This window comes from Solenopsis invicta, chromosome 4, assembly GCF_016802725.1.
Source record: "Solenopsis invicta isolate M01_SB chromosome 4, UNIL_Sinv_3.0, whole genome shotgun sequence".
NCBI classification, from domain to species: domain Eukaryota; kingdom Metazoa; phylum Arthropoda; class Insecta; order Hymenoptera; family Formicidae; genus Solenopsis; species Solenopsis invicta.
In genome coordinates, this window is record NC_052667.1 from 6055739 (window position 1) to 6069920 (window position 14182).

At 34.0% G+C, this 14182-nt stretch overlaps 1 protein-coding gene across 1 annotated transcript; it reads right to left on the reverse strand.

Annotated features, from left to right (window-relative positions):
• Positions 1 to 4598: 4598 nt before the first annotated feature.
• On the reverse strand, positions 4599 to 13292 carry LOC105195803. The gene is made up of 3 exons (XM_039448376.1): positions 12969 to 13292; positions 11250 to 11399; positions 4599 to 6776 (listed from the first exon to the last, which is right to left on the reverse strand). The coding sequence occupies exons 2-3, from the start codon at positions 11264 to 11266 to the stop codon at positions 5627 to 5629; spliced, it is 1167 nt and encodes a 388-aa protein (XP_039304310.1). The 5' UTR covers positions 11267 to 11399; positions 12969 to 13292; the 3' UTR covers positions 4599 to 5626.
• Positions 13293 to 14182: the final 890 nt, after the last annotated feature.

Consider the following 14182-nt stretch of genomic DNA (forward strand, 5'->3'; position numbering starts at 1 on the left):
CCCGTATCCTCGTCGTCCCATACGAGTTTTTGACGCGAGCGAGTGTTTCGAGAGTGTCGTCGACTGCCGAAAGTGAAGTGTCGACATTCGTACCAACCATCCGTCGCGTCGCATGCATGGTAGCAAGTCGTGTCGCGTTCAATCGTGTTTCGCAGCTTTTCCGTTGTTTCCTATTCCGAGTTTCCGACACGCGTGAGCACCAGGAGGGTTTCGAGAAAACGAAGGCTCGCGCGTTCGTGGCAAGTACGAATCAAGACGAATCGTCGTGAGGAGAATCTTGAATTCTCAGTCACTCAGACGACAATGGACGATCGGTCGGGACGGCATGAAGTCGCGTCGCGCGTTCAATCGCGTCTTCTCCGTTGCTCCGTATCCCGTATCTCGAGTTTTCGACGGGCGTGAGTACCGGGGGTGCCGAAAACGAACCAAATGTCGCGCGTTTGTGCCAAGTACGAATCGAGAGGAGGAGGATCTTGGATCGTCGAAAGCGGCGGCTGAGACTACGAGACGGAGCTGGACGGAGCGAACAGCGGCGAACGGTGAGTCAATTCATTTGTCATCTGCTGTTTATTCGCCTTCACATTTCAGTATTTGTGTCTCATTCTGATTACGCTCGTATCAATTGCGACTCGATGAATCGTGCGTAAGCCGTTAGGGTAGAAAAAATTTAAAATTTGTGTACGCGCGCTCGGCACTCATCTCTTCGCCAGGTGTGCCAACAGACGCGATTGAAATGCTTTCTAAGGTATTGACTGACTGTATGTACATTGGCAACATAGTGTATGTTCACGTTGTAGAGATGGCGTATGATGTCTCGAAAAGTTCTGCCAGGCCTTACCTTTTTTTTTCTAATAAACGTATCAGCCAAATCGGGGGCCATTTTCAAGCTTCTTCTTCTCTTCTTTCTTTCGATTTTCTCGTAAAATCTATCCTATCCAAATTTTTTTTTATGCGAACTTGTATTCTATAAAAAGATTGCGATTTGTTAAATCAATTCGAAAATTAATTTATTCTGTAATACGATCGATATTTAGGATCCTTAATTCTTTGATATTTCTTGTGTGATTTTAAATGCGCCAAACTACACGTCGTTAAATTATTCGGCAGGATCGTTCGGAGAAAACAACACAGTTTTAAATTGAACGAAAATAGTAATATCACTTAAATTAAATCGAGAATTAATTATTTAATAATGATGCTAACAAAAATGCCAACACGGAAAACTTAAAAAAAAAACTAAAGAATTTATTGTAAAAATATAACAGCCTTATCCAAAAATTGAATCTGGAATATAAATAATCTATATTACGTGTAAAATATGTAAATTATGTTTTTCGTGTTATCTCTTTGCAAATAATTTATAGATGATTCGTAGACGTTTCAGATTTTATAAGAAATAGTAAAAATTAGATTTTGTTTTTTATTTTTAATAATATATATTTTTAATTCAATTAAAATTAAAATCAGATATTAATTATTTACTTAATTACTTTTATCTATATTATGTTATCCACTTTATACTAATATATATAGCTTCGCTGTTTAAAAAAAAATCATGTAAGCATAACATAAAGTGTATATAGTATATTTTGTGACTTTAAATAGACTAATATATATTCATTCATAAAAAATAAATAATATAGAAATAATATAAAAATTTGTAGCATTACCTTTAATTGTGTATTTTATAGGTCAAGATATTTGTTGTTGTTTGTAATTAGAAAGATAATTAATTTGCAGAATTCATGCATCAAATCTAAAACAGGGCAGCTTTTTATGAACATGTTTTTAAATTTATAGATATTATATATATATACAGGGTGTCCGTCCATAAATGTCCGAGCAAATATCTCGTAACTGGTTGAAGTTAGAAGAAAGTTTAATAAGGAAAATTTACATGGTTTTTAGTCGGCTATAAAATGCACGTAAAGAAATTTTTTTTACTCGTCACCTTTTTGAGTTATGAAGGTCAATGTAGGTTTTTTAAATGGGTACCTATAATTTTTTTTGCATATTTACATAGTAGAGGTAATTTTCAATCAAAATTATATTAGGAAAAAAATTGCTACGACGCATCGTTTACGAGATAATCGGTATGCAAAGTATTAAAGTAATAATTTGGATCGAGTATTGTTGAACAAATTTGGAATATCAAATAGGTTGAGAAAGTAAACATTGTTTTTTCATGAAATATTTATTAACAAATTAATTAAGAAATGGTTCGAAATTGTTACCATCATGATCGATACAGCATTCAACGCGTTTTATAATGTTTCTTATTGTTAACTGCAGCATTTCTGTTGTAATACTTTCAACAGCTCTAGTGATTTTATGTCGTAAATCTTCTTCATTTTCAGGAATAGTTACATAAACAATATCCTTAATATACCCCCAACTTCTGTTGTAATACCACATCTCGAGCATATCACACTTTTCCGTAATTGTAAACATTGTTCTCACGCGCTCGTATGAAGTCTGTTATATCGAACAGGATCGCTGATCTTCAACTTTTCAAAATACACGACTGTTTGATTTGTAAATAAAGTATTTGTATAGCACGTAATATGAATTACAGGGTAGTATGAGTAATGAGATTATTGGACCTTTCTTTTTCCATGGTCATCTTAATGGTGACAAATACTTGGAATTCTTGCAAACAACTTTCTCAGATTATTTACGCGATCTTCCATTATCAGTTTTTCGAAATATTATTTTTCAACAAGATGGTGCTCCAGCACACAATACACGTGCTGTAATTAACTTTTTAAATAATAGATTTCCTAATTGTTGGATGGGTACTAATGGTCCTGTACGATGGCCACCGAGATTTCCGGACTTGACACCTTGCGATTTTTTCCTTTGGGGGTATATTAAGGATATTGTTTATGCAACTATTCCTGAAAATGAAGAAGATTTACGACATAAAATCACTAGAGCTGTTGAAAGTATTACAACAGAAATGCTGCAGTTAACAATAAGAAACATTATAAAACGCGTTGAATGCTGTATCGATCATGATGGTAACAATTTCGAACCATTTCTTAATTAATTTGTTAATAAATATTTCATGAAAAAACAATGTTTACTTTCTCAACCTATTTGATATTCCAAATTTGTTCAACAATACTCGATCCAAATTATTACTTTAATACTTTGCATGCCGATTATCTCGTAAACGATGCGTCGTAGCAATTTTTTTCCTAATATAATTTTGATTGAAAATTACCTCTACTATGTAAATATGCAAAAAAAATTATAGGTACCCATTTAAAAAACCTACATTGACCTTCATAACTCAAAAAGGTGACGAGTAAAAAAAATTTCTTTACGTGCATTTTGTAGCCGACTAAAAACCATGTAAATTTTCCTTATTAATCTTTCTTCTAACTTCAACCAGTTACGAGATATTTGCTCGGACATTTATGGACGGACACCCTGTATATATATGAACATGTTTTTAAATTTATAGATATTATATATATATATATATATATATTTAAGATATTTAAAAAAAAAGTTCCATTATTTATATAATATTTAAATTGAGCTCACTGGTATGAAACTAATAAAAAATGCAAAGTAAAGGTGTCTTTGAATACAATTTTATATAAAATTCTATATAAAAGAAATAAATTGTAAATGAGAAAGAACAATTTCATATAAAAAACAGTAATCATTTTGCATAAACTTGATGTATACTGTATAAAATTATTACTGTAGGTGGGGCAATAGGAGGAGCGTTCTGGCGTAGCCATTGACAAGGGATAGGATAATGGGAGGTACCTGCTCGTGGTGCATGGTGCACAGCCATTGTTGATACTTACTTTGTATAATCAGTTGATTAAGTTTTTACTTAACTAAAGTAATTTATTAAAGATTCATAATAATGATAATCATGATTAATTTAATCTAGGCCTGTCCAAAATTCGATTTACTACCTAAAGTGTAAAAGAGAGCGATCTAAGGTTTTCTTTTTTAATTTTGTTTATAATTGTATTATTGAGGCGCATAATTCAAGTTTTTTATACTTTTTTAGAAAAAAAATTATAATAAATTAGACACAAAAATATTAAGTCCTTTTCACACATATGACAGGCGTGTGAATTTTTCATATAAATACTGTATTAATTTGAAATATTTAGAAATGACGTATTATTCTTGGAAAAATTATAATAAGCTTAAAATGAATTCACTTTTAAGTTTAGCCAACTCTAATAAGAACGATACTTATATTATATTTATTTTTTAAAACTACTCTTAAAATTATTACTGTTTAAATAATAAAGTATTAATCGTATATCCATGCAGTACTTATTAGCGTTTTGTAAATGAAGACGAAAATGAGTGATAGAAAAATAAAATTGCGCATGATTTATACAGAAGTTATGGAAAAATATATGTGAAAGAAATTAATTTAACAATTTTGAATTCTTTAACGAAAACATTTCCAAGAAACTTGAAACTTTTGATCGCAACACATCTTTAAATTTTTTAAAAATATTTTTATGTATATTTTTTTGTTTACCATTTTTTGCTTTATACTACATTAAAATTTGTCATATTGAAGTCAAAGGATAGGAAAAGAAAATAAATTTACAAAATATATGGCAGCACCTGAGATTTATATTATTAATTAAAAATTATATACACTTAACTATACATTACTTCCGCAGTATTAATTTACTATATACATATTATCTATATAAGATACTGCAAATACTGAATTTTTAAAACTTAAATTTTTCTTACAAATAAATTAAATTTAAATTCACGCTCGATCAATCGCATCGGGAAATCTGCCATGTGGAGGCCGTAAATGAGCACTTCAGGCGCGAGCGAAATCGTAATAGCCAGCGATGAAGTTTTTGAACGCAGGCATGTTTGCATAAGTAATCTTTGCGAAGAGGTAACCAATTAATGTAATTGTGTACTTAATGTAACAGTATCTCCGAAATCATTAGGAAATTCTCACGTAATCATGTTACAATCAAATGATGTAATCATGAAATCATTTTGAGTTTTTAGGTAAGCTTTGGAAATCATATATAATAGCGCAAGTTTTTGGCTTTTGTAATCATTTTTCCATGTTTTTTCTGAAAAAAGGTAATTAAAAAGTTTTATGAAATTAATTAGCAATAATCTGTAGCTAGTGGTTACCCCCTCGAATTTTTGTTTCGGCAAATGCGTTGCAAAATGCTAAGGCAGGTGATCGGCCCGGTAACGAGGTGGAGCGTATCGTCAAATTAATTCGATATGTTTTGTTTTAAATTGTCCTTATTTACATTATTTACATTATTCGTATAATAAAAAACAAAATTATTAACTAAAAAAATGATATTAAACTTAAAATAAATTAAATCTAAAATTAAAAATATTTATCTTTTTTTTGTTAAGTTTTTTTGTTTTAATTTTAAAATCATTAGTTTTAAGATTGTGTGTGTATGTACATATATAAACAATTATAGTGAATTCGATTAAACCGCACTAGTACGCATTATGGCACATAAAAGTCGCTGTACGTTAATCTAAGTGTAAAAGTGATATGTCACAAATAACACATAGTTATGATTTGTGTACAACGAATTTAATGTGCACCAATGAAGGCACAAGAGCTTATACTGGTAATTTATAATTCCGATAACTCGGTTTGACTCATAAATTGTCTACATTCATGCAAATTATTTACAATATCATTTAAGGTCTTACGTTTTCGACGAACTATCGGATCTCGAATCGCTGCCATTAGCTTTTCGTCGTAACGATTGCTCATTGATGTAGATGGGATCGATTCATTGCTGCTTGACAGAAGGGCGTTTTGGTTGCTGGTTGATAGGAAGGAGGTGTGAACGTTAGTTGATAGTTGAGAGTTGTTTCCAGCCGAGACATTTCTCGCATTTGGCGATTGGATCCTGTGCTTTCTCGATGATTTCATCGCACCGTTGTTCCTATGCATCTGCAGACTATTCAGAGGAATACTTGCCGATGATGGACATCTGGTAGAAGTAGTAGTCATAAAACAATACAAGTTGAATTGTGTAAGCTCGCGTTCGTATAAATCATTCGTTAATGTAGACGATGTCGACATATTTGCGGCGGCGAATGGCGAGAGGTTGTCAATCTTCATTCTTTTCAAAGCCAGACCGGGTTCAAGTTCCTTGCTAGGTCTGTCCGCAACGCCAGAAGAACGCGAGAATCCCGTACCTTGACCGGTTGGCGTTGACCGCGATGACGATCTCGATCGACTATTATCCGGAACGTTATCCGAACTGAACGTTGTCAAAATATGCTTATAATATCCAGATGCTCGCTGATTTGCTTGCATGCGGATCTTATCTGCGGCTTTGCACCACCCGCGCAAAGTTGATTCTGGCACGCCAATGTCACGCGCCACCGCCGCCTTGGGTTTGCCGCTACATACCATGTCAATTGCCTTGATCTTCTCTTCGATATCTCTTTCTTTCCTCGATCGCTTGCTTTGATTTTCTTTTCGGCTTCCCATTTTCGTCCGGATCAAGGATTGCAATTTCGCGGCACTATCTCTTTTACACAATGATGTTGAATTTGGTCTAGTGGATGTTAACGGTATCATCATATCTTGATTTATGCTAGAACCAGGATAGTTGATGTTCAAGCTGCCGTATCTGGTCAAGTGGCTGTAGTTTTGATAATAATTTAAATTAGGCTGACGATGCGTTGGCCTACAATCTCTTTGATCCGTAGCTCTCCCCGTTTTTATGGAAAGATCCATGGCAGATTCTTGTTGTTGATCCAGGTTGCTGCATAGAAAAAAAATTGATTAAATTTTATCGTACAAAACTAGTAAAAATATTTTGGCTATTTTCGTCGAATTCATGATGAACTTTAGAAAAATTAAAAGAAAGAATTCTTTTTTTCCGTTTAAATATAATAGCATCCAGTTCTGAGGAGGCTTTGATATATGTATATCTCTGGACTGCTAACGGCAGCCATTATTGGAAAATGAAACATATACCTATAAAGTACATACCTGCCCAATGAGCAGACAATCTTTTTTCAATGTCCTTTTAATGTTTATTTTTTTATCAATTTAGTTTGACATTGTACAGATTCATTGTAAAAATAATATTTATTTAATATTAATTAAATATTTATTTAACATTAATTGTTTGAGATAATGATTTAAAGGAAATATATTTAATATTAATTTTACGTTTGTTTAATATTAATATCAAATTAATATTTTGTTTGAGATAATAATTAAAAGAAATATGTTTCCGAAAATATTTAAGTAGAAGGGTCTTATAAGCCGAGATGCAAACATGAAAGCATTGAGAACACTGTGTCTTTAAATCCTTGCAAAATTGAGAATGTTCGGAGATCTGGTGTAAGTGATTTTTCGTGTAAGCATTGCAAAATATGATTTTGAATATTAGTAGTGGTGCCGTTTGATCATTACAAACAACTGATTGCGACGCGCTATCATATTGCTTGAACCCGTGTGAAGTTAGTCTCCCAACATTAAAACAAAATTTTTTTTAGCTCATTTAATTGCTCATTGTTTACACATGTATGCACACTTTAAATTGTTTTTTTAATAACCATTTTAATAGAAGTGTGCAAACGAAAATTCAAAGTGTATATACATGTGCAAATGATGAACAATCAAATGAGTTAAAAAAAAATTTTTTTTAATGTTGGGGGACTAACTGCACATGGATATTGTTTGAGTATTTAATTCAAATAAATTCTGTTCTTAGCATATAAATTACTCCTACAGTCCTGTATCTCGTGTGTGTGTGTGTGAAGCTGGCGTATCATTTCGTGGAAACTCACGAAATATTGCGAGTTCTGGTTTTATTTACAATAGTTCTATAGTTCCTGCTAGATAAAACAAATAGTTCTGGCCTTTAAAGCGAAAAAAACGTATAGGACAAAGTAAGACGCCAGGTTCACGCAGCGTCTCAGTTTGTCCTGCGTCACTTTCCAGACCCAATTCTTGTAGAAATTTTAAAAGATCTATAGTTCTAGATGAGTTCTAGAAAGAGTTCTAGCGTTTAACATAGTTTATTTAATAAAAAAAAAAAAATTATTATAAAATATTTATTTTATAATATTATATAATAGAATTCCGTGTACACAAAAATATTTCTCCTCCAGTTCTGAACGTATCTAAACGCCTTCCGAAGAGTTCCGGTCGATTCCGTTATTTAATATTTAATAAAAAATTATTAACTCCCGCCAAACACGTATTTTGTCATATATGGGTGAGACGCTGGTCTTTATTCGAGAGTTCTGTGTACCAAAAAATATTTTTCCAATAGTTCTTAACGTAACAAAGCGCCTTCCGAAGAGTTCCGGTCGATTGCATAATTTATTAGTTAATAATAAATTGTTAACTCCCGCCAAACACGTATTTTGTCATATATGGGTGAGACGCTGGTCTTTATTCGAGAATTCTGTGTACCAAAAAATATTTTTCCAATAGTTCTTAACGTAAGAAAGCGCCTTCCAAAGAGTTCCGGTCGATTGCATAATTTATTAGTTAATAATAAATTGTTAACTCCCGCCAAACACGTATTTTGTCATATATGGGTGAGATGCTGCAGCGTCAAATAATAAACTATGTATGGTAAATTATGTATGGCAAAATACGTGTTTGGCGGGAGTTAATAATTTTTTATTAAATATTAAAAACGGAATCGACCGGAACTCTTCGGAAGGCGTTTAGATACGTTCAGAACTGAAGGAGAAATATTTTTTTGTACACGGAACTCTCGAATAAAGACCAGCGTCTCACCCATATATGACAAAATACGTGTTTGGCGGGAGTTAACAATTTATTATTAACTAATAAATTATGCAATCGACCGGAACTCTTCGGAAGGCGCTTTGTTACGTTAAGAACTATTGGAAAAATATTTTTTGATACACAGAACTCTTCGAAAAAGACCAGCGTCTCACCCATATATAACAAAATACGTGTTTGGCGGGAGTTAATAATTTTTTATTAAATATTAAATAACGGAATCGACCGGAACTCTTCGGAAGGCGTTTAGATACGTTCAGAACTGGAGGAGAAATATTTTTGTGTACACGGAACTCTATTATATAATAATATTATAAAATAAATATTTTATAATAATTTTTTTTTTTTAATTAAATAAACTATGTTAAACGCTAGAACTCTTTCTAGAACTCATCTAGAACTATAGATCTTTTAAAATTCTACAAGAATTGGGTCTGGAAAGTGACGCAGGACAAACTGAGACGCTGCGTGAACTTGGCGTCTCACTTTGTCCTATACGTTTTTTTCGCTTTAAAGGCCAGAACTATTTGTTTTATCTATCAGGAACTATAGAACTATTGTAAATAAAGCCAGAACTCTCAACATTTCGTGAGTTTCCACGAAATGATACGCCAGCTTCACACACACAATAAATTCTCAGTTTTATAATTTCTATATCGTTTCAAGATACGCAAACGATTCTTTGATGTTTAACCCGTAATGGTCACACTTCCAAATAATAACATAATGATCACATAGGGTCCATTGGACCCTCCTGCACAAAATCAGTCGCCATTTTCCAGCTTTTTGATATTTCGTCGCAAAAATTTTACTGGACACACCTTGAGGTTTATTCTTTATCATTTAATAATTTTTTTTAAATTAGAATTTAACACAGTGAAAAAAATTCAAACAGAAAAAATTGCAAAATTTGACTTTTTACAAAAATATTTATAAAATTTTTAATTTTTGAGATAATTCAACAAAAATTTAAGGGTGTATTCTTAAGATAGTATACTTTCAGATAAATTTAACATAATGAACAAATTCAAATAAAAAAAATTGCAAAATTGGACTTTTTTTACAAAAATATTCATAAAATTTTTTATTTTTGAGATAATTCAACAAAAATTTAGGAGTATATTCTCAAAAGAGTATACTTTTAGATAAAAATTAGTTTCATAGAAGGCTGTTCGATTTTGAATGGTCTGTCTACCCTTAAAGTTAGAAGGACGCGTGAGGTCTTTTGGACCCTATGGACCATTATAGTCCGGGAGGTAATGACACAAATTTTCAACTAACATCGACAAAGGTGATTTTCATTTCTACAGTTGTTTTCGTGTTACAAATGAATAAAATGACCGTCAGCCCATGATTCCGCAGGACGGGGGGCTTCCACAGTGTTCCAACAATGTCATAAAAGAAGTGTTAATATTAACGAAAAGTTAATATTGACAAAGCTAAAAATTCTTGTACTTACTATTGACAACATGAAATGTCGAAAGGATACCGTCAGCCGCGGCAACTGCGGAACGTCGTGCGTCAGTCACTCATACTAATATGTAAAAAAAATAGGGTAATTATCCCAGCCAGAAATAATTAGTCGAATCGACGTCGTTCGACATCGAAATCATCAAAATGATATTATTTCGATGTCGATTCGATAGGTCATTTCTCGCTGGGAATTAGTATTAATTTGACATCAAATCGACTTGTCGATGACTGGTTGAAATTTAAGCCCATTTTTAAGTCGAATCGACTACACATTTTGATCGTCGATCAACCAGTGCTATCGACATCGAATCGACATCGTTTCTGGCTGGGATGCAGTATAGGGGACTCAGTTCCAATCATGTTGACCTTGACACATGTTATAGAGGCAAGGATACTAAACAACTTTTCCCTATAAATTAATTGGCGCTTTCGTACAGTTTTTGAGATTTACTTAGAGAAAAAAAAACAGTTTTTCTTTATTATTTCCAAAAATATTTATTTTACAAAGAAAAGAAACTATTTTACAAAGTCAAACAAAAAATGAAGCTTGTGATAAGCTCTACAATAAAGATTATAGACATATTTTACCTAACTTTAATACTTTAATCGTTATAATAAAAAAACTATTTGAAGACACTGTGGGAGCTCCCCGTCCCGCGGGATCGTGGGCTGACGGTCATTTTATTCATTTGTAACACAAAAACAACTGTACAAATGAAAATCAGCTTTGTCGATATTGGTCAAAAATTTGTGTCATTACCTCCCGGACTATTACGGGTTAAAGGAAGAGAAATATTATCAACCTAGACTTATAGTTTAGAGATGTGTATATTAAACAGAGAGAGATACAAAATATTTCCCTCTCTGTCATAAATTTGGTTAAAAACTACTAGCCTGGTAGCAGTCCAGAGGTATATAATCAAAGATTAGAAAAAATAAATCTGCCGATTTATATTTCTTATTATAAAATTCGTAATAGTTGTAAAATTACCTTGTATTATCGCCCATTTTTTCTGTAGATGCAAAGCACTTCCACTATCCACCTCTGTTTCTGCTAGCGCGAGTAAAATGGAGCGTCTTGGTACTCTCCGACCCTTGCTCTTTCTCTCCGTTCTTTTTTTTCTGCTCTTTCCTTCCACTCCTGGGAAATAAGATAGAAAAATTAGGTAAAATAAAGACGGCATATACGTTTCGTCGGAATGTACGTGCATTGCGTCGGTTTAAAAATCAATTTTCGTCGGCGTTGTTGCTTGAGAATGTTTTTTTATTTAAACTCGAGAACGCTATGTAAACACCCCGAGATGCATATTTGATTTGGCGTCTGTCTTTTTTCTATCTTTTTTCACACTATACACTATTGGGAGTATAAATTAATTCGGTCCGTTTTTTTGTGGTCAAAAATGCATTTATTTTAGAACAAATTGAATGAACAGATTAATCAAAGTATTGTCCATCACTAGCTACTACTTTGTCCCACCTCTCAGGCAATTTTCGAATTTCATCTCGAAAAAATGTTTTGTCTTTTGAAACGATCCAAGTTAGGAGCCAATTTTCGATTTCTGCGAAAGAAGTGAACCGGTGTTCTGCTAAATCGTGCTGCATTCGTCGGAAGAACCAGTAATCAGATAGAGCGATGTCCGGCGAATACGGCGGGTGCGATAAAATATCCCACTTGAGCGTTTCCAAATAAGTTTTGACGACTTTTGCGACATGAGGCCGAGCGTTATCATGTAGCAGAATAACTTTGCCATGTTGTTCCTCGCAAGATCCGTGTATTGGCGTTGGAGGGGAAGGAAGGTCGTTGCATAGCCACCATTTTCGAGACAGCGAGTCAATGTTAGTGTACATAGGTACTACAGCTATTAGTTGTATGAGTGAGCAAGTGTGCAGTAAAAGTATGGCCGCCGCCATTTTCGTTCCACATCGTTGAAGTGGATGCAACGACCTTCCTTCCCCTCCAACGCCAATCCACGGACCTTGGTTCCTCGTATTCCGGCCGTTTTTCTCGTAATGCACGGCTCATACGAATCAATTGTAGCCTATACCGATCGCCCGTAATGGATTCGCTAGGTTGTAGCAACTCGTAGTATACAACACCCCTTTGGGGTGTTTTTTGGCTGTCCAGAGCGAGGCTTGTCTTCAACGCTGATATCACCATTCTTGAAACATCGAAACCATTCCCTACATGATTCATCAGTTCGAGCATTGTCACCATAAACTGCTACTACCATTTGATGCGCTACAGCTGCGCTTTTCTTCTAATTAAAACAGAAAACTAAAACCTCCCGCAAATGCTGCTTAGTTACTACAAAAGTTGACATATTCAACACAGTAAAAAAACAGGTGTTTTGTATGAAACTCAAAGCGATATGTACTGAATATTATTAACAGATGTCTAACCTCTCTGAAACCACCGGAATCAACTGTCACTATGACACATTCATAATAGCCATAGCCATCTTTTGAAAATGGACCAAACTAATTTATACTCTCAATAGTTGGCGTCCAAATCGTCGTGTCTAGCGGCGGAGCACGATCGTCATCGAAAGTAGCAAAGCACGTGGTTGTGGCGTTATATAAAAATTCGTTCTCGCGTCTCGTATTCGCGACACGCACGAGACGTACTTTTTGGTGAGAGAGAAAACTCGAAATATCTTCTTTGACCACGCGACCACATGCTTAAACTCCAAATAGTACGACTTTTACTTACCGCGTCCAGTTTCCGATGTTAATTTCAACGATTAGTTCCAAACTCGGTAGATCATCGATTTTACACGTTTTAATGGCGTATGCGACCGTATGCCACGTCGTTTTCTATACCCCACTTGGCTTGACTTTGATTGTCTAGCCGAGACTTGCACTTCTTTGATCGTCGAATGTCTTAGCGCTCAAACTCGCTGCACTACATTAACTAATGTATTCGAGTTAATTGTTCAGCACGAAATGATTCTTACTACGCGACTTCTTACTTACGCGATATATAGCGCTCCCCATGTATCCCACCCTTGTTGCTTCAATAACCAATGAGTGTGTACACGCACCGGCAGAAATGGTATCTCTCCGCGCAGACGCTCGGTTGCCGCACACACGTGAAGCCGCGTACGTACATACGTGAAGCCACGTACGTACATACGTGTTTCATGGAAGTGCGGCGGAGGTCAGGGTACGGGCAGAAAGTAGTAGGAGGCGTTTTAATAGCGCACCTTTCTCGCTCGACGCTGGGTCGAGAGAGAAGACACGAATCGACGTGCTACCATGGAGAAACTCGGTGTCTCCTGCTATGCGCTTATACGAACAGTATACGGAATATTATGATTGGTTTTCTTCATATTTTGACGCTATGACTGTGCGCGTATAAAAAGTGTATGAAGTGCTTATAAAATTTAGAACGCGGTTTCCTATGCGATCTATGCGTTGAGTGGAATTCCCCTCTCTATAAGCGTACAATTATTTAATATTAATAAAGAATAATTCTATGCTCACTCCTGATAATATTATTGTATATGAGTATTATAAGAATATTATATTAAAAGTAAATAATATTATTTATTTCTTTTAATATTTTTTAAATTATCGGAAATATTATGTAGTTTTTAAATGTAGTTTTTAAATGTAATAATTGTAAAGTTTATGAATATTTTATGCATAATAATTTACATTAATTTTTGAACAAAAATAATATTTGTTTGAAAGAACATTTTCATAATATTCCACGGATATTGAAATAATATAGAATAAAAATTATTTTAATTTTTACAGTTTAGAGAATAATAACGTGTGCTTGGAAGACGTTAACTTGTGTAAAGAGTCTTTCTTTGTTACATATGTTATTCACTTGGTTCAAGATACGACCGCGCTTTTTGATGCTCAGCGCTTTCAATGCGCGCATCGCAAACGACTTTCCGTGCTCTGTTGCTTTTTCTC